Consider the following 22,132-nt stretch of genomic DNA (forward strand, 5'->3'; position numbering starts at 1 on the left):
CATCTACCATCCATTGACTTATTCATTCCGTGCCAGCAGCATGTGTAGCAGTTTCAGAATTATTAGTTAGGACACTTGATTTGTTTTTTAAACAGATTTATTGAGATATAACTCATACACTGTACAATTCATCCATTCAAGATGTACAATTCGGTGGTTTTTAGTGTATGCACTGAGTTGTGCAGCCACTACTGAAATCAGTTTTTTTTTTTTTTTTTTTTTTTGAGACAGAGTCTCGCTCTGTCGCCCGGGCTGGAGTGCAGTGGCGCAATCTCGGCTCACTGCAAGCTCCGTCTCCCGGGTTCACGCCATTCTCCTGCCTCAGCCTCCGAGTAGCTGGGACTACAGGCGCCCGCCACCGCGCCCGGCTAATTTTTTGTATTTTTTAGTAGAGACGGGGTTTCACCGTGGTCTCGATCTCCTGACCTCGTGATCCGCCCGCCTCGGCCTCCCAAAGTGCTGGGATTACAAGCGTGAGCCACCGCGCCCGGCCTGAAATCAGTTTTAGAACATTTTCATCGCCCCAAAACTGACAAGGCCACTCATTGCAGTGTGGAGAATGAACTGTAGAGTGTATGAGCAGAAGAGAGCACAGTCAAGAGGCTATTGGAGCAGTCTAAGCAAGAACTCGTAAGAAGTTGCTCATGAGAAGTCATGGCGGCAGTGGAGGTGATGAGAAAATAAGAGCCACCAGGACTTGCAGTGGATTGGATGTGTGTTCAAGGAAAAGAGAGAAATTTAAAAGACCCCTCTGGTTTTGGCCTGATGGCTGGGTATAGTGATATCATTTATTTAAGCTGGTCAGTCAGTCTGGGGAATAGCAGGTGAGGAGGTGGGGTGGAAAGAATCAAGAGTTCTATTTTGAGCATATTAGGTTTGAAATGCCCATTGGGCACCCAAGGGGAGGTGTTGAATAGACCATCAAGTACATGATTCTGGAGCTCGAAGGAGAGGTCAGGGCTGGAAATGTAAAATCATGAGGATTACCCTAATCCCTTTCTTGTAAGATTGTTCTGAGTATAAACAAGAGAAGATATATAAGAGTATCTGATATGTCACAGGTACTTTGTTGCTAATGACTATGACAACGTATGTGCCAGATGCTTTTTGACATTATTTTATCCAATCTTCCCAACAGTCTGCAAAATAAATATCTTATGAAGTAGATTTTATATTATTATTATTTTGCTGATGAGGGGACTAAGCATAGAGAAGTTATTGTCCAACTGGATTAAAAACCAAAGCCCACGCTCTCAGTTGCTGTATTCCACTACCTCCTGCTTGGTACGTAATTGTTACCATTGGCTCCAGGCTGCTCCTCTACACCCAGCCTCAGGACAAGGTCAGGAGCTTGTCCTGCCTCTGACCTCGTCCCGCTATTGCTCACCCTTGATCCCCACTTCCCCCATTTCAGTCCCGTCCCCTTGCTCCCTGTCCCTACAGATGTGCCTCCTGACGGCTTGCCTGCTACCACTAGAAATTCTGCTGACATCACGAGATATTATCACCATCTCTTGGGGAGCAGTTCTCACACTGGAATGCAGCCAGTGCACCTGCAAAGTTCTAAATGCAGATTCCCAGGCTGTGTTCCCCGATTGATTCGGTAGAAGCCTGGGAGTTCTAAAGGAGGTAGTCAGGGGAAACATATTTTTAGAAATGCTGCTTTAGACTCCACAAGTCCCATTCCAGACCCTCTGCTCTCAGCTGTGGGCATCATTAGCATTGGCTTAGAGCCAGGGGATGCCTTGTGAATGTGCTGATCAGGGGAGCCTTACGGAGTGTTCATCTTATTGTCACTCCTCATTTTAGCTCTGCGGTCATTGTACTGACCTTTGCTTTTGCTGATCTCCTTGACTGGATAAAATCGTATTGTGTCCTCTCAGAGGAGGACAGTGTCCCCGCTTATCAAAACACTTACTACATTTGCAAGTTTACATTTATTGGTGTGGTCATTTCTTTTCCTACTAGAGTGTTGTTAGCAGCAGCCGTGTCTGGGTTTTGTTTACTGTGGTGTCTTCATCACTGGATACCTAGTAGGTGCTCCATACGTTGTTTCAGGTGCCCAATTTCCATCAGTAATGCTGTTAGAACTATTGGATATTTAGGCATCACCTCCTTTTATGGATTGAATTGCCATTTGACAGTTTAGGAATTCTTGTTTTTATAGGAAAAAAATCTGAATTGTAAACTGTTGACTCTGCTTCGGAAAAACAAATTTCTAAAATAAAGCTTGTTTGTTAGTTGGGGATTATACATATGTTGCATATTTATGTATATATGTATATTTATATTTTATCAAAAAGGAAAGAGTTTAAATTTTCTTAATCTGGTAAATTAGGTACAACTTTGAATGGGGGTAGAACATTACACCCCATACCCCAAACAAAATTATCAGAAGATTCATGGTCATTTAACTTCCTTATCTAACTACTAAGAATGCTTTTCATTGTGTTCTAGATCTCTAATTATATGACAAACAATACTGGTTCTGAATAGAATAGAAGTCTTCCTATAGGCCAGGCCTGGTGACTCAACGCCTGTAATCCCAGCACTTTGGGAGACCAAGGCGGGCGGATCACCTAAGGTCAGGAGTATAAGACCAGCCTGGCCAACATGGCAAAACCCCATCTCTACTAAAAATACAAAAATTAGCTGGGCGTGGTGTCACACACCTGTAGTCCCAGCTCGGGAGGCTGAGGCAGGAGAATTGCTTGAACCCAGGAGGCAGAGGTTGTAGTGAGCCTCTGCAGTGATCATACCACTGCAATACAGCCTGGGTGACAGAGCGAGACTCCATCTCAAAAAAAAAAACCTTTCTTGGCCTCAGTTCCGTTTCTAGGTACCCTCTATATCTCTCCTTCCCATTTCAGAAAAACTTCTTTAAAGGGCTATCTGTAGAAAGAAAGTTCAATTTCTGTTCTGCCATTTCCTTTCAAACACACCTAGTCAGACTTTCACCTCCTATTATTTTGCCAAAACTATTTATGTCAAGGACACTGGTGACTTCTAAACCACAGAATCCAGTCGTCAGTTTTCAGTACTTAACCTTACTTGATCTGTAGGTAGCGTTTGACATAGATGATCTCTCCTTTCTACTTGAAACGCTTGTTGCACGTGGCCTCCAGATAATCATGCCCTCCTAGTTTTTCTCATTTCATCTTGGCCTCCTTTGCAAGTTTTTCCACACTCCTTTGAAATCCGAATGGTAGTGTGTGACAGGGACCACTTCTCTTTTCTGTCTTCACTCACTAGTAGTAGGCAGTTGTAGCCAGACTCATACTTTTTATAACACCGATAATATTGGTGACTTCTAAATGTATTTTTCTGGCCACAGCTTTTCCCCGAGCCCTTACCTCGTATATCCACCTCCTAATCAGTACCCTCGCTTGGATATTTAATACGTATCTCATAATTAGCATGTTCCAAACTGAGTTCTCTATTGTCCCCCACCAGACCTACTTCTCCCTTAGCCTTCCCCATCAGTTTATGACAATCCCATTTTCCCAGTTGCTCATTCAGAACCCTTGATTCCTCTCATTCCTTTCCATCTATCTCCACTTCCCGACTATGAGATCAACTGTATACAAAAACATCATAGAAATTTGTTCAAGATTCTGTTATTTCTTACGACCTCTGTTAAATGCTGTTTTCCTAGCCTACTCTTGTCTCTCACCTGGAAGACTGCAGTAGTTTTCTAATTGCATCTTCCCCTGTTCTCTAGCAGTTTACTTTCTAGAGAGGAAATATCTTTTAATTTTTTTAGAAATGAGGGTCTTGTTATGTTGCCGAAGCTGGTCTCTAACTCCTGGGCTCAAGTGATCCTCCCACCTTGTCCTCCCAACGTGCTGGGATTACAGGCATAAGCCACCGCACCCGGCCTAATGATCTTATTAAAATATAAATAATACTACGGCCGGGTGCAGTGATTCACACCTGTAATCCCAGCACTTTGGGAGGCCTAGGTGGGTGGATCACTTGAAGTCAGGCCACCGTGGTGAAACCCTGTCTCTACTAAAAATACAAAAATTAGCTGGGCATGGTGGTGCACGCCCGTAATCCCAGTTAACTCAGGAGGCTGAGGCAGGAGAATCACTTGAACCCAGGAGGCAGAGGTTGCGGTGAGCCGAGGTCACACCACTGCGCTCCAGCCTGGGCAACAGAGCAAGACTCCATCTCAAGAAATAAATAAAATAAAATTATATGTCACCTCTCAATAGCTTCTCATATCAGAGTAAAAGCTAAAATACTTATAATGGCCTACAAGAGAGTTGAAAGGAATAATGTCTGAAATGAAAAATTCAATGGATGGACTTACACTGAACTTAAAGACACGGCAATACAAATTACCCAGAGTGGAGCACAGAGAGGAAAATGACTGAAAATGAACTGAGCCTCTGGGACCTGTGGGATAAGGTCAGGCAGTCTAACAGACGAGAGGGAGAAAAAATATTTAAGAAACATTTTTTCCCAACTTCTCAAAGAAATTTTTACAAATTCATTAAAAACTGTAAACCTACAAATACTTACAAACACAACAAACTGTATGCCAGGATAAACAAAGAGAAAACCATACCAAGGCATATCAGAATCAAATTGCTGAAAATCAGTGACGAATAAAACATTTAAAAAGCAACTAGAGGAAAAAAAAAAAGACATATTACATACCTGAACCCAGGAGTTCAAGAACAGCCTGGGCAACAAAGTGAGACCCTGTCTCTACAAAAGATTTAAAAATTAGAGCTGGGCATGGTGGCTCATGCCTGTAATCCCAGCACTTTGGGAGGCCAAGGCAGGCAGATCACGAGGTTGGGAGATTGAGACCATCCTGGCTAACACGGTGAAACCCCGTCTCTACTAAAAATACAAAAAAATTGGCCAGGTGTGGTGGCGGGCACCTGTAGTCCCAGCTACCCAGGAGGCTGAGGCAGGAGAATGGTGTGAACCCAGGAGGCGGAGCTTGCAGTGAGCAGAGATTGAGCCACTGCACTCCACCCTTGGCCACAGAGCAAGACTCCATCTCAAAAATAAATAAACAAATAAATAAATAAATAAATAAATAAATAAATGAATAAATAAAAATTAGCCAGGTGTGGGGGTGCACAGCTGTAGCCCTAGCTAGTCTGGAGACTGAGGCAGGAGGATTGCTTCAGCCCAGGAGGTTGAGGCTGCATTGATCCATGATTGCACCATGGCACTCCAGCCTGGGTGACAGAGCAAGACCCTGCCTAAAAAAAAGACATGTTACATACAAGGAAACAAAGATAAGAACAACTGTTGATTTCTCATTAACCCTTTTCCCATTTAGAAAAAAAGTACAGCTTGCTGCCAGTGCTCCTTTAATTTTACATAAACACGCTCTTTAAGGCTGAAGCAAAGCTGACTGATTTTCAGTGTGAAAATAAAATACACAAACTGTTTTTGGAGTTATTTCTAAACAGAACTAACATCAGAATCATCTGAGTCATCAGAATCATCTATTTCGGAAAAAATTGATTCATTAAATGAATCTTCAGCCAACCGTTTGAGAATGATGTTAATAATTAACATCAGGCGGGCATAGTGGTTCACACCTGTAATCCCAGCACTTTGGGAGGCCAAGGTGGGTGGATCACAAGGTCAAGAGATCGAGGCCATCCTGGCCAACATGGTGAAACCTCATCTCTACTAAAAATACAAAAAATTAGCTGAGCATGGTGGCATGCACCTGTAGTCCCAGCTACTTGGGAGGCTGAAGCAGGAGGATGGCTTGAACCCAGGAGGCAGAGGTTGCAGTGACCTGAGATCGTGCCACTGCACTCTAGCCTGGCGACAGAGTGAGACTCTGTCTCAAAATAATAATAATAATAATAATAATAATAATAATAATTAACATCATGCACAGGAATGCTATGCTTTCTAAGCTTTGGCATTTTCAGCAATCAAGAATTAGTGTATTTTTGTAAATGGAAATACCACTACTAAGAACAGAATGCTGTAAATAGAATGATGTCTTTTCTTTCCAAAGTCCATGTACTAGAGTGATGAGAGAATAATAATAAAAGCGAGCTATTTCATGGCAAAGTCATCTCAGGGTAAATGCTGTATCTGCAAGCGCTGCCGGTGAGTAGTCTCAGGACAAATGGGAAAAGGGTTAAAAGCAATGCAAGCCAGAAGAAAATGGAATGGTACCTTGAAAGCACTGAGAGGACTTATTTTTCTTCATTCTAAAATATACAGATTTTCTAGCTTTTTCCACTGAGAAGGCCTAGAATCGGTGAGCCTAGAACAGTGGGCACCCTAGCATCCTGACTGCAGTCTCTAAATACTCTTTGCCAGTAAACGGAACGAGGGATCCTTAGAAGGATGGTTCATTCCAAGTATGGGACAGGATATATAACAAACAAAACTAGAGGGCCAGGCACAGTGGCTCACACCTGTATTCTCAGCACACTGGGAGACCAAGGTGGGTGGATCACCTGAGGTCAGGAGTTCGAGACCAGCCTGGCCAACATGGTGAAACCCCGTCTCTACTAAAAATACAAAAATTAGCTGGGCGTGGTGGCGCACGCCTATAATCCCAGCTACACAGGAGGTTGAGGCAGGAGAATCACTTGAACTCGGGAGGCGGAGGTTTCAGTGAGCTGAGATTGCACCACTGCACTCCAGCCTGGGTGACAGAGTGATACTCTGTCTCAAAAAAAAAAAAAAAAGAAAAAGAAAAAAAAAAAACTAGAGCATTTTATTGTGCTAGACAGCAGGAAAGCTAATAAGGTCTAATGGTTATATCAAAAGAACACAAGAGCCTATAACAGGAGCTCCCACTGGCCAAAGATAGGAGAGTTTGAGCTTCAGAAAGATGACTGGGGCCGGGTGCAGTGGCTCACACCTGTAATCCCAGCACTTTGAGAAGCTGAGGCAGGGAGATTACTTGAGGTCAGGAGTTCAAGACCAGCCTGGCCAACATGGCGAAAGCCTGTCTCTACTAAAAATACAAAAATTATCTGGTGGTGCACGCCTGTGATCTCAGCTACTTGGGAGGCTGAGACAGGAGAATCACTTGAACCCAGGAGGCAGAGGTTGCAGTGAGCCGAGATCATGCCGTTGCACTCTAGCCTGGGAGACAAAGCGAGACTCTGTCGCAAAAAAAGAAAACAAAACCCAGAAATGTATCAGTCACATACAAACATAAACCTACCAGCCAATTGCAAAGTGGGGACTTTGTTTGGATCTTGACTTTAATTGTAAATGGACATTTTTTAAGATTTGAGGAAATTGGCAGATGGACTGGGATACTAAAATATTTTTGTCTGTGTTTTTAGGTGTGATAATGGTGTTAGGGTTGTGTGAAATGTTTTTACTGTCTGATAGATGTACAGGCTCAAGTATTCCCAGGTGAAATAATTGCCTGGGGTTTGCTTTTAGCCGCTCGTCCCTGCACAAAAAGTTGGAGGAATGAAAATTCAATTAGATAACGTTGACAAAATGTTGATATTCATTCAAGTTTTGCTATGGGTACCTGAGGGGTAGTCATTAGATTACTCTATTTTATGCAAGTTTTAATATTTCTGTAGTAAAAAGTTAGAAGACCATGTGCTTAAGGACCTTTCATATATCTATAAGAGAGAGCCTCACTCAGAATATATAGTGTTGCCTTATAATTAGGCGCAGTTCTGATGAGTTTGGGATGGGTACCAGTTTTATGGGAGAAATAGACTGATGCTAAAGGCAGTATCCTTATAGAAATAAAAATGTTTAACTGGCAACATAAAGTAACACTGAAAATTCTTAGATGTACACAAAAGCTTATAAAAGCATAGCGCTAGGGGATCATGTGGTAATATTTAGTAGATTGGCTGTGCCTCAGTTGTCTTGCCAGAAGGCATCCTCTAAAAAGTGCATCATCACAGAGCACAGCACCCCGACAAAAGTGGTACATGCGGCTCCTCTGCCGACTCAACAAGTCCCTCCCAAGGGCTGTCATGTCAGTGGGCCAGCACCACTCCTGAAGGACTGCTTTTGTTTAAAGGATTTGAGAGATGGATTCCTGAGGATCTAACACCATATTCCATTATGCATTGTGGGTTTTTTATTGTTTTCCTTATCATGATTTATTATTTTTTAAATTTTTCTTTGAAGTTTGCTCATTTTAATCCATGTTCATTTCTCCCTCTGTATGTGTTTGTGTCACGCTTGCTGTCTTTGCCTCCATTGTTCCTAGGTTACAGTATAGCCAGGATATACCCAGTCACTTGGCCGATGAGCATGCGCTGATAGCCTCCTATGTGGCCCGTCTGCAGCACTGTGCACGGTCAGTGGTGGTGCAGCAGCAGTGGGCAGCCAGGGGTGATCAGAGGGAGGGAGAGCTTTGCTACCTGGGGTTGTCAGCTGGAAAAAAAAACTGCATGTCGGGTTTTTCTTGAGCAGCTATCAGCTATGTTTGGCAGAGTTAAAATAGTTGCTAAGCATTAGCTTCTACAAGAGAGGGAGGCTTGCTAAGCCTGGGTGCTTACCTAAACATGGAGTCAGACATTCTCTTTTAAAGTGGGGTTCACTTCCTTTAGCTTACACTCAAAAAATATATAAACCTATGAGGGATCACAGTACTCACAGAGGTATCTGATGCAACCTCTTCCTGTTCATTCTTACCTAAATAATGAAATCTTTCTATTCACATTCAAAGTTTAGAGTTGATCAACCCACAGATATCCCACTTTGTCTTATCTGCGGACTTTGATACTGTCACCCTATTACATCTTTACCACCCTTTATCCGTTAGCAGGAATCTGTCATTGTTAATTATTTAAACCAGTGATTCCCAACAATGGTATTGGGTCACTGTCACCTGAGGGTCTTTTTCCAAATTATATAATAGCTCCACGTTCCCCTTACCCTGAAAACTACTACAGTAGTGACTCACTGTTTATAAGAGAATGTGTCTGATTCTTCAGTGGTTTGGGATGGAAAAACGTTTGATAACGGCTAACTATAGCAAAGTTAATCCTTTTTTAAAAAGATTTAATACCGAAAAAAATAGTATTACGTTCAGGTAGGTCCAAAGTCTCCTGCCCACACCCACTACCATTCTTCAAGTAGAATGGCAGGTAAAGTTTAAGCAATCTAAAGCCATCCTTCCCCTACATAACAGCAAAGAAGAATCACAGTGCCAAACAACTTGGAAAGCCATGCTTTGAGATTCTTGTTCTTAGAGAGAAAACCATAATTTATAAGCTGTACACATAACAGAGGCTGAAGCTTTAAATTTTGATCTTAGTTTTGCTTATAGCATGCCATGGCTCCTTGGGAGGGTCATCTGACCTTGCTGCTACTTCCCCTAATAACAGAAGAATAAATTAATAGTCAGTTGGGACATATACATATGAAAAAGACTTTTAAGTATTATACTTTATACCATTTTCCATAGTTTTCCTGATACGACTAAATAGCATCATTATTCTGGGGTATTTATGTATCTCTAAAGCTTGGAGAAGTAGAGTTTTCTTTTTTTTTTTTTTTTGAGATGGAGTCTCGCTGTGTCGTCCAGGCTGGAGCGCAGTGGTGCCATCTCAGCTCACTGCAAGCTCCGCCTCCCGGCTTCATGCCATTCTCCTGCCTCAACCTCCCGAGTAGCTGGGACCACAGGTGCTCGTCACCACACCCAGCTAATTTTTTTGTATATTTTTAGTAGAGACGGGGTCTCACTGTGTTAGCCAGGATGGTCCCAATCTCCTGACCTCGTGATCCGCCCGCCTCAGCCTCCCAAAGTGCTGGGATTACAGGCGTGAGCCACCACGCCTGGCCGAGAAGTAGGGTTTTCTAACCTTCTAAATATGTTTAATAGGCTTACCCTCTAGGAGGGAAGGAAGGGCCTGATAATTGTATGCACTGCATCACAGAGTGTCTCCTCATCCAACAGATGATTTCTTTGCACACTGTCCCAGCCTCTTGGTCTCTAGGAATAGAGTTGTTTCACCCTAGGCAAGACAAATTCTTTATTATCAGTAAAGGCGATTGTCCAGAGTGAGCAAAAGTTTCCATGGTAAAAATAGCAGCAGAATGTTTGACAGAGACTGTTACCTAGTGATTTAGCCCAGTAAGATTTATGGTAGGTTTAGCTAAGGCCCTCAAGTCTCTCCTTGGCTCCCTGAGCAAAAATTGGTGGCCGGTAGCCCTGGGAGTGAGTGAGTACTACATGACTTCTTGATTAGTAATCTAAGAAGCTAAGCTTCGTACTTCTTCCGAGAAGTCAGAACTTTTCTGGCTAACTAATTCTGAAAATGAAAGTCAATTCAAACAGAAGAATAAAGATCCTTTCTAATTGCCCTCAAATAATTTTCATTGACCTTAAAACCTCTCATCAACACAAGCTTCTAGTTTCTGGCTAGAAAACATAGCCAGTTAAAGCAGTCTGACATCCACACTCATGTATAAATGACAAATAGGATCAACCTTCCTAAGGAGATAGAATGTGATTGAGAAAAAGGAGCTCTTTTGCACAGAAGAACCTATTGTATTCCTTGCCAGATAACAGAGGTCAGCCACTTTAGGCCCCACTTCTTAGGCTACCAATCCCTCCATATTGTGATCGACTTGTATTGTTAAGCATTCATTTTTATTGTTTTTTTATTTAAAAGATAGTTCTCTTATTTCAGACAAATACCTTTAAAGCACAAATACTATAGTTTATCTCTCACCTTGGGGCCTTGACCTTAAAATATTAAAGCCACCTAATAGTCTGTTCTTATTACAAGATCATTTTTGAGCAGATGATTATCCTGAAGATGGATATTTGCATGCTTAAAATTATAAAGTGTTGACAAATGTCATAGGCAAAGACTTGAAGCACTTAAAAAAAAAATCCCAGAAGAAAGACTAAGTTAAGCTTAAAGACTTAGCCAAAGAGATAGAAAGATTAAAAAAAAAAAAACTAGAAACAATATAGTTGATTCTACACATGAAAAGTTCAGACAGATCTTTATTGATTTAGCCACACCCTTCCCAGATTCCCCTCAGTAATTATAACAAACTTCGATGAGTATTGAAGTCATATCTTTAAATTTTTCTATATGACTTGTCATACTGCCAAATTCTGATCAAGGGTTTTTGGAAACCCAAGAACATAGGGCCAAAGTGGAGGTAAGCCACAACAGCCACCTCTGGTCATTTAGTCAACATCATCACTGTCGTCTTAAAGCATCTGCCAGTCCTAAACAGAGAATTATATAGCCACAGTCCCTATTAATCTAGGACTGTCTTAGTAAGGATAAATAGCATTTGGTATGCTAAATTAAAGAAGTCATGTATTTCAGAATCAGGAGTTCCATATCAGCATCCCATATGCAGAGCCAGCCTATTACTCAAGAACCCTTCCCTCATCCAGATACCACATTATCTGATAGCCTGTCTGAATGGGTCCTTACATTTTTAGAGTGTTGGTACTCTTGTTGAAGAGTAATGCATTAAACTAATTAACTCCAAGGTGGGGCTATAGATGTAGAATGAGCATAGTAAAGGAAGAGAAAGGGGCATAAAAAGGGGAATATTTGATGTCATGGAATCTTTCCAGCTTTACAGTGTGTTCGGCCTGCCCTGGCAAGGCCAAACTTTTGCTTAGCCAGTGTTAAGTATATTTTTTCTCAGTCATCTGTTTTTCATGATGCTTTAGTTTTCTCTTGGTCTTTTTGAATTTGAGATCAAGGTCTAAAAAGTCATCAGTTTTAAACATTTGGTTAGAAATCCCTGCCTCCGACTTTGTGGGTGCCCTGTGTTTTCCTAGCCCTTGCATTCAAAATGAAGTGCCTCTTTGGTGGTGGGGGAGCAGCAGGGATGTGCTGCCAATGAGGAATGACAAATGTGGCCTCCTCATTTCTCTAAATCCCCTTTTTTCTCAGAAGACCATTAGTATCTATGACCCAGGCCTCTAGTTCTTTTATTACCATTCTTTTATGAGCTTTTCTTCCATCTGTTCTTTCTAAGAATGGAACAAGAATAAGGGATGTTTAATAGACACTTGTTGCATTTTTATTTCCTTGGCAGTGTTCTGGACAGTCCTAGCCGACTGGATGAGGAACACCGTCTTATAGCTCGCTATGCTGCCCGGCTGGCTGCAGAAGCAGGAAACGTGGTAAGTTAATGGAGGATCCCTGGAGAGTAGCAAAAATTAGCATTACTTTAATATACAAACGGATAGGGAATAGTAGACACAAAATTTAGGAGAACAGGTACCTCGGGGACAAAAGGAAGGGGGAGTGTCTTTAGGGAGGAGATTGAAGGGGCCCTTAATTTTATCTAAATGTTCCCTTTATTTAAAAAATGAATCAAGAAGAAAAAATCAAAGAGCCAGAATTTCATTCTTTTAAGAGATCAATAAAATTAATAAACCCAGCAATACTCATCAAGTAAACAGGAGAAAACACTAATTACTAATATCAGGAATGGAAAAAGAGATGTTGCTATAGATCCCATAGACATTAAAAGAATGATAAGGGAATATTATGAACAACTTTTTCCCAGTAAGTTTGACAACCTGGATAAAATGGATAAATTCCTTGAAAGATGCAAGTTAATAAAACTGACACAGGAACAAATAAAAAAATCAAATATTCCTGTGTCAGTTAAAGAAGTTGAATTCATAATTAACTTTCCACAAAGAAAACCCCAAGCTTGGCCAGGTGCAGTGGCTCACGCCTGTAATCCCAGCACTTTAGGAGGTCGTGGCGGGTGGATCATGAGGTCAGTAGTTCAAGACCAGCCTGGCCAACATGGTGAAACCCCATCTCTACTAAAAATACAAAAATTAGCTGGGTGTGATGGCAGGCTCCTGCAATCCCTGCTATTCGGGTAGCTGAGGCACGAGAATCACTTGAACCTGGGAGGTGGAGGTTGCAGTGAGCCAAAATTGTGCCACTGTACTTGGATAGAGCAAGACTCAGTCTCAAAAAAAAAAAAAAAAAAGCCCCAAGCTCAGATGGTTTAACTGTGGAGTACTATCATATACTTAAAGAAGAAATAATGTCAATTTGACGCAAACTCTTTCAGAAAATAGAGCAAGAAGGAACACTTTACAAGTCATTTTATGAGGCCGCTATAACCTGATACAAAACAATACAGGGGCATTACAGGCAAAGAAAATTGCTGGCCAAATTCTCTCATGAACTAGATGCAAAAGTCCTTAACAAAGTATTAGCAAATTGAATCTAGCAATATATAAAAAGAATGATACTCCATGATCAAGTGAGATTTATCCTAGAAATGCAAATGTATTTAATATGTAAAAATCAATGTAATTCAATTTATCCTAGAAATGCAACTGTATTTAATATGTAAAAATCAATGTAATTCACCACATTAACAGTTAAAAAATAAAAATTATAAGATCATTCAATAGATGTAGAAAAAGCATTTGACAAAATATAGCACTCATTTATGATAATACTTTTCCATATGCTAAGAGTAGAAGGAAACTTCCTCACCCTGATAAAGAACACCTACAGTTAAGATCACACTTACAGTTTAAATTTTGAAATATTTCCCCCTAATATTGGGAACAATTCAGAGATATCCACTTTTACCACCTCTATTCTAAATTATACTGGAGGACCTAATTAATGCAACATGACAAGAAGAAAGGGGTATAAATATTGGAAAGACAGAAGTAAAGCAGTCTTTATTTGAAGATGACATGATTGTGCATATGAAGTCCTAAGAAATCTAAAAAAACACTAGTAGAACAGATAAGTAAATTTTATAGTATTGCTACAAGATATAAAGTGTATATCCTAGCACCTTAGGAGGCTGAGGTGGGCAGATCACTTGAGCTCAGGAGTTTGAGACCACCCTCTGGCAGCATAGCGAAACCCTGTCTCTATAAAAAATCCAAAAATTAGCCAGGTGTGGTGGCATGCACCTGTAGTCCCAGATGCTGGGAAGGCTGAGGTGGGAAGATCAGTTGAGCCTGGGGAGGTCAAGGCTGCAGTGAGCCATGACTGTTCCACTGCACTCCAGCCTGGGCAACAGAGCAAGACCCTGTCTCACAAAAAGAAAAATACTATTTACTGTAGCATTAAAAATACCAAATACTTATGGATAAATTTAATGGAAGATGTTCAAGTCTGAAAACTGTAAAACATTGCTAAAAGAAATTAAAGAAAACCTAAATAAATGAAGAAGTATGACATATTTATGGATTAAAAGATTTAATATTGTTAGGATGGCAGATTTTCCTAAATTGATCTATAGATTTAATACCAATTCAAATCTCAACAGGCTTTTTTATAGAAGTTAGCAAACTGTTTTTAAAATGTATTTGGAGAACCAAAGGACCTAGAATAACTATAACAGTCTTGAAAAAGAAAAACAAAGTTGGCAGACTTAATCCTACTTGACATTAAGACTTACTATAAAGCTATAGTAATCAAGAAAGTAAGATATTGGCAAAAGGATGAACAAATAAATCAAAGGAACAGAATAGAGTATCCATAAAAGACACTCGTGTGTAAGGTGAAATGACTTTCAACAAAGGTAAGAAGCAAATAAGTCAGAAAAGGAAACTCTTTCTATTTTTAACAAATGCTGTTGGAACAACTGGGTATCTACATAGGGAAGAAAAGAATCTCAACCCCCGCCTCATACCATACAAATAAATCAATTTGAAATGTATCATAAACTTAAACATAAAAGCTAAAACCATAAAGCTACTAAAAGTACAGGAGAATAATTCTTCATTCTCTTAGGAAGAATAAAAATTTATTAGAGTTTATAGGGATCACAAACCATTTTAAAAATTGATAAATTAGACCCTATCAAATGTAAAATATTTTGCTTATTAGAAGATACTATTCAAGGCAGGCGGATCACAAGGTCAGGAGATCGAGACCATCCTGGCTAACACTGTGAAACCCTGTCTCTACTAAAAATACAAAAAATTAGCTGGGCGTGGTGGCGGGCGCCTGTAGTCCCAGCTACTCTGGAAGCTGAGGCAGGAGGATGGCGTGAACCTGGGAGGCAGAGCTTGCAGTGAGCTGAGATCACACCACTGCACTCCAGCCTGGGCGACAGAGCGAGACTCTGTCAAAAAAAAAAAAGAGACGAACCACTATCTGAAAGAAGATATTTGCAAAACATGTCTGACAAAGGACAGAATATATAAATAATTCCTGCACCTCAGCAATAAAAAGACAACCCTTTTTTTTAAAATGAGCAAAAGACTTGAACAGATATTCCACAAAGAAGATATACCAATGGCCAATAAGCACATGAAAATGTGCTTGATATCATTAATCATCAGGAAAATGCCAATGATACCACTGTATACCCACCAGAACGGCTACAGTGAAAAAGTTGGATGATACCAAATGTTGGAGAGGATGTGGAGCAACCAGAAATCTCACCCTGTTGTTGGTGGGCCTATAAAATGATACAGCTACTTTGGAAAACTATTTGGCAGTTTCTTAAAGAAGCAAACATTTATACTATGACCCAGCAATTCTACTCTTAGATATTTATCCAAGAGAAATGAAAACATGTTCACAAAAAGCTTTGTACAAGAATGTTCATAGCAGTTCAATTCATAATAGCTGGAATAGCCCACATAGTTATCAACAGAACAGATAAAATGTGTTATATTCATACAATGGAACTGTCTCAACACAAAAAGGAATAACATTGATACATGCAACGACATGGGTGAATATCAAAAATATTATGAGTGGTAAAAGAAGCCAGACACAAAAAAAGTACGTACTGTCTTATATTTATGTGAAATTTTAGAATAGGCAAACTAACTTATCCATTACCATAAGTTAATCATCAATTCTTAATCATAATCAGATAAGGGGTTGTTTCTAGAAATGGAAATATTGAAGGGAGACGAGGAAACTTTCTGGCTTGATAGAAATATTCCACATTTCAGTAGGGGTGTGGGTTGCAGGAGTGTACATTTGTCAAAACGGATTAAATGAAATACTTTTTTTTTGAGACAGAATCTTGCTCTGTCACCCAGGCTGGAGTGCAGTGGCGTGATCTCAGCTCACTGCAAGCTCTGCCTCCTGGGTTCATGCCATTCTCCTGCCTCAGCCTCCCGAGTAGCTGGGACTACAGGCGCCCACCACCACGCCCGGCTAATTTTTTGTATTTTTAGTAGAGACGGGGTTTCACCGTCTTAGCCGGGATGGTCTCGACCTTCTGACCTCATGATCCGCCCGCCTCAGCTTCCCAAAGTGCTGAGATTACAGGCGTGAGCCACCACGCCCATCAATGGAATACTTAAGATCTAAGTATTGTATCTCAGTTAAAACAAAAAGGAGCCAAGAATGTTGAACAAGGGTTTGATTGAAATAGGAAGTGGCTCCCCAGGGATTTGCAATGTGTTTCCTGCAATTTTGAAATATTCATAATAAAATGTTTTCTCTTTTCCTTCTCCTTTTTCAATGCTTTACTTTCTTTGAGGAGTTGTGTTCGCATTAATATTCACCCACCCCCAGCCAGCTACACACACTCATTTTATTCATCAGCAAATACTTCTTTTGTTGCTGTACTGTGCCAGATTGGATACTGTGGTGGACAAATGATTCCTGCCCTCATGGAACTAACAGTGTAGTGACAGAGACAAACATTAAACAAATAATCACACTACTAAACATAACTACAAATTATTATGTGCAGTGGAGGAAAAATGCAGGGAGCTGTGGAAGTGTAGAGCAGGTGCCTGATCTATTCTGGAGAGTAAGGGATAGCTTCTGTGAGAAGGTGTTACTTGAGTTGGGATCTGAAAATAGGTAGAAGAGAATTCAGTTTCCTAGGAATTGAAAAGTAACTGAAAACCAAAGCAGGCCAAGAGCTACCGTTGCTGTCACTACTACTGCCACCCCTGCCCTGTGCTTGGATGTCAATTGTCACGAACTTGTGTGGGCAAAACCTCGGTTACGTGCATAGTGAAGAGTTGGAAATGAGGCTCTCACATCAAGGTAGGCCCTTGAAGCATTATACCCTTGGTGAATATGTTGTATAAAAGATAACTAGGCTGGGCATGGTGGCTCACTCCTGTAATCCCAGCACTTTGGGAGGCCGAGGTGGGTGGATCACCTGAGGTAAGGAGTTCAAGACCAGCCTGGCCAACATGGTGAAACCCCGTCTCTACTAAAAATACAAAAAAAAATTAGCCAGGTGTGGTGGCACACGCCTGTAATCCCAGCTTCTTGGGAAACTGAGGCAGGAGAATCACTTGAACCCAGGAGGCGGAGGTTGCAGTGAGCTGAGATCGCACCACTGTACTCCAGCCTGGGCAACAGAGCAAGACTCTGTCTCAAAAAAAAAGATAATTAGCTGCCAGCACACAGAAAAAGAAAGCTTATAGGTCTCCTGTTGCAGTGGAAGAAGTCGTCTTCCCTGGAAATTCAAAACCTTAGGCCTGTCTATACTTACGTTGGGTACATTTACATTACATTATAGTTTGAGAAACACCAAGGTGAAATTTTAACATTAAAACTAACCCCAAGGCACCTGGTAGAAGCAAAGTATAAATTTCTGCTTACATTCTCAATTGAGACCTAACAGTGCTCCCACTGAAAGAGTCCAACTAAACTTGAACCCGTGTGCTGACTTTGCAAAATGAGACCCTCAATGGCTTTAGATATTAGAGTTATTGGCTATAAACTAGCTATGTTTAAGATTTCTAAAGACCTAAAAGAAGGAATTAAAAACCTGACAAAATACTGTCTTAAAAGAACAAAGTTGAAGACCACATAGAAATTAACAGATTTTTAAAACAAAAGTTATTGAAATTTAAAACTTGGTGGATGGGTTAAATGTCATATTAGACAGATGAATAGAGAATTAGTGAACTAGAAAATATATTTAAGAAAATTTTCCAAAACACAACACAGAAAGATGAAAAATCTGAAACAAGGTCTTCAGACATGGGAGATAGAGAACCAACAGTTATGTAATTGGAATTCCAAGAAAGAAAATAGAATTAGGGTTAAAAAATGTTTGAAGAATTAATGGCTAAGTTTCCAAAATGTATTCAAGACATTCATTCTCAGATGAATATATCACAATGAGTCCCCAAATAGATAAAATAATTCTACAACTAGACATATCATAGTGAAACTACAGAATACAAAGAATCCTCAGAAAGCAATCACGTTACTTTATCTACAAAGGATTCACTACTAAATTTCTCTCCAGAAACAATACAACAATTTCTTTATAAAGGAAAAGAAAAATCCTTTTAAAAACAAAGCCAGATACAGTGGCTCACACCTGTAATCCCAACACTTTGGGAGGCCAAGGTGGGCGGATCGCTTGAGCCCAGGAGTTCAAGACCAGCCTCAGCAACATAGTGAGACTTCATCTCTACTAAAAGATGAAAAGTTAAAAAAAAAAAAAAAATAGCCAGGTGTGGTGGCATGTGCCTGTAGTCACAGCTACTTGGGAGGTTGACGTGGGAGAATTGCTTGAGCCCAGAAGTTCAAGGTTGCAGTGAACTGTGATCATGCCACTACACTCCAGGCTGGGCAACACAGAAAGACCCTGTCTCAAAAATAAATAGATAAAGTGGCTGATTACATTCAATGTTACCAGTGTTTGTGAAAAAACCTGTAGAATTTTCCTTATTAAAAAAGACAGTTGAATGATATACCAAAAGGAACTAAATGAACTGTCAAAAGGAGAAATAAAGACCCTTTCTCACAAGGACAGAGAAAGGTCACAGTAAGATTCATCCTAAAAGAATAATACTAATAGCTAGTATTTATTGAATATTTACTTTGCGCCAGTCATTATTCTAAGTGCTTTGCATGTATTAGCTAGTTTATTATTCAAAACATTCTTGTTGAGGAAACTAAGCCTCAGAGAGATTAAAAAAAAAAAAAAATACCCAGGGTCACATGGTGTGCTAAGTGGCCAAGCTGGGACAGGGATAGTGTCCTGTCTCCTAACTACTAAGATTTAACTACCGGAGGTTATAATTTAGGAGATAAGGAATTAAACCTAGATGCAAAGAGTGAGATGGAAGGAGGAATGAGCTGAAGCCAAAACAACAAGAGTGTCCAGGCATTAACCAGGTAAAGAGAATGAAGCGTATGCCCAGTGGGGTATTTCGGCATATGTAAAGGCCCTGAGGCTGGAGGTCGCATGACCTGAAAGTTGGCATTGTGGCTAGAATGCAGAGAACAATGCTGGAATGAAGTCAGGCAGGCCAGCTCATGCAGGACCATATTAAACAAACGAGTACATCCATTTTGGAAATGCGTACCAATTTATGTTTACTTCTTCATAGGGAAATAGAGTTACGAAAGCTGCAAATAGGAATTCTTGCTTTGTTTCTCCCCCAAAAAGTAACTTATCCCTTTGGGTTTGTTTAGATTTCAAAATCCTTTCCTTGAAAATCTAATGTCAGCTCATGTATCTGACTCTAACATTACAACTCTAAAGGTTAGTTAGTGAAAGGGAACAGAATAGAAGAAAAAGCCTGAGAAACAGAAAAGTGCTATTTGATTAAACCTCAGACATGCCCTCAGTCAGTCACAACTGCTCTAGGTATTTTAGAAATTAAAATGTATAAATAAACTTGTTGAGATGGGCTGTGCTATGGTTGATTTTAAAAATTAAGTATATTTTATGCCGTTATATAGTCTTACTGAGTTTACATAGTACTTTTAAAATGTTGTAAATAAAAGCCCCAAAGCCATTTGACCTTGAAAAGATTTCAGTACTCCCTTACTGCAAACAAGATAAGTCTCTTTACACCTGATAGTTTCTGATGCCAATTCTTTAATTCTTCTGGAAATGATCGTTGTTAGAATGAATACTGATATGTTTGGGCCCTTTCATCTTGGGTTTATTTTGCAGAGTGTAGTTATCTCATAACTATTGAGCCACTCAAGAAGGATTCTTCTTGACTAGGGTTCTGTTATACAGAAACTCCTAATCCTCTAATCTCACACTGATACAAGTGCTTTGCATAAAGTGGGTGTAGTGCTCGAAAGAATTTATTTATAACCTGCCAGATAGGCTTTGTATTGATTTTTTTCAAAGACCTTCTTCCACATTGTTAAATAATTTGAGCAGCCAGCAGTGTGCCCTGTAGCATGCTTCAGCATCCGTGCCATAACTTCTCCCTAGAGGGGGAGCGGGGCTGCAGAAACCTCTGCGGGCCGACCTTCGAAGAAAGACATTTCACTTTGCTTATATGAGCCAGGAGAGAGAATTTTTTTGTTGTTTTCCTGAAGTGCCTACATGCCTACATTTCTTTTTTTTTTTTTTTTTTTTTTGAGATGGAGTCTCACTCTGTTGCCCAGGCTGGAGTGCAGTGGCACAATCTCAGCTCGCTGCAACCTCCGCCTCCCGGGTTCAAGAAATTCTCCTGTCTCAGCCTCCTGAGTAGCTGGAATTACAGGCGCCTGCCACCACACCTGGCTAATTTTTTGTATTTTTTTAATAGAGACAGGGTTTCACCATGTTGGCCAGGCTGGTCTTGAACTCCTGACCTCAGGTGATCCACCCACCTCAGCCTCCCAAAGTGCCAGGATTACAGGCGTGAGCCACCGTGCTCGGCCCTAAATTCCTCTTTAAAAACAAAACTATAATGTGTGGTAAATTGTAGTCGTAATAGCAAATTCTTAAAGTGTCATCACAAACGTCACCAAGATGTAATCAGATGTTTTGTTCACCTTTAAGGGTTTTTTTTTCCTTTATAAAAAATTTAAAACACATTATGGAAAACTTGGAAGAAAGGTGAAACAAAGGGGAAACCATCACCCATTGTCATGCTACCTCACACTTAAACATTTCTGAGCAGCTTTCTTTCAGATCCCAGGCTGCACAGCCCCGTCACCTTGTCAGCTGCTCCAAGCATGCAGCATTCAGAAATATCCTCATGGCCTATTATAATTAAAGACCGATAGTCTGCTATGATGTTTCGCACACATTTAATGGCCCCAAACCTCCCTACATGTTGTAATCATGTATGAAGTATTTTAAAAATATATAGATCCTTGGCTTTGCCTCAGATTTTTTGAATCAGATTGGAAAAAAGAAAACTCCCAGCCTTCTGATTTACGGTGAGGTTGAGAATCACTGCCTTCAACAGCAGATTGGATTTTTGAGAGAGAGGGTGACAATCCACAGCCCTCTGGGTAGTCTAGGGCAGTTTGGGTGATGGGCAGGCTGCCCCTGGAATATAAAGAAAGCCTAGCTGATACCAGGTGCATCTCTTTGGAACTCATCTTGCCACATTCATACAGATAGGAGTCTCCGGGCTCTTTTTAGGAGGCTCCAGAAACGCATGCTACTGGATTACCGTTTGCTGACTGTGTCGGCATCCCTTGGTTTTATAAAATTTGCCCAGTTTGACTCAAAGGGGTATTATTTATTATCCTGTATTTTTCAGATGTGTCTCATCTCATTAAGATGATGGAGCTCTGTGAGTCCACCTGAACCTGAGAGAATGCTCCTGTGACAGGAAGTTAGAGGCACCTTGTCCTTCCAAGGACTAAAGGGACCTCAACACCTTATTCGCATGTAATAGTAAATGGATCCCACTCTGGAGGCTGCATTCTTAAATACAGAGCTTTAACTTTTATAATGTGGTCCTCTGATCCCTAACTTTTTTGCCTTTCGTTGCTCTGGCCTTAACACCTCCATCCACTCAACCTAACAGTAACATTCATTGTTAGGTCGTTGATTATTGTTTAATTTTTAGATGATCTCTCACCTTTTGTCTCCTAAACTCATTCAGCTTATACGTCTGTGGCATTTGAGAAGTCTTTTTCCTCCAGATATTACCCTGCCTGACTGCTTTGACCTAATAACAGAATGAGAAATAACAGCTACCATTTTGAGAGCCATCTGTATTTATAACCCTGTGCTGGATATTTTCGAACTGTTACCTCTGGTTCTAACAGCAACTCTGAAGGTTGATTCCCAGTGTGACTTTACAAAAAAGGAAACCGAGGCAGAGCAAGGTTAAATCATCTTGCCCAAGGTTCCTCAGCTAGACTTGAGATTCAAACACAGGGTTATGTGACTTTAGTTGTGAATGTGGTACCCTTTAAATACCCTTCTGGGATCACTTTCCATACTTACAGTCAGATATGCACTACCAATGTTTTTGACTTACATAACCAATGTTTTTGGTATTTGGTGCTAAGTAAAT

General features: G+C 40.5%; 1 protein-coding gene across 22 annotated transcripts in view; it reads left to right on the forward strand.

The window, feature by feature from the left end:
• Positions 1-22,132, forward strand: part of DTNB (dystrobrevin beta) — a 306,511-nt gene that overhangs the window by 217,204 nt on the left and 67,175 nt on the right. For 15 of the 22 annotated variants that reach the window (XR_010117241.1, XR_010117242.1, XR_010117243.1 and 12 more), the window contains 2 exons: positions 8,198-8,287; positions 12,013-12,100. Coding sequence is in view for 17 of the 22 variants with exons in the window: in XM_055253828.2 (XP_055109803.2) it covers positions 8,198-8,287; positions 12,013-12,100 (178 nt within the window). In the remaining 5 variants the exon portion in view is untranslated. The remainder of the gene's footprint in view (positions 1-8,197; positions 8,288-12,012; positions 12,101-22,132) is intronic. The other 7 variants (XR_008652630.2, XM_055253834.2, XM_055253839.2 and 4 more) reach the window with 1 other exon arrangement.

The sequence above is a fragment of the Symphalangus syndactylus genome, chromosome 18 (assembly GCF_028878055.3).
Source record: "Symphalangus syndactylus isolate Jambi chromosome 18, NHGRI_mSymSyn1-v2.1_pri, whole genome shotgun sequence".
NCBI lineage: Eukaryota > Metazoa > Chordata > Mammalia > Primates > Hylobatidae > Symphalangus > Symphalangus syndactylus.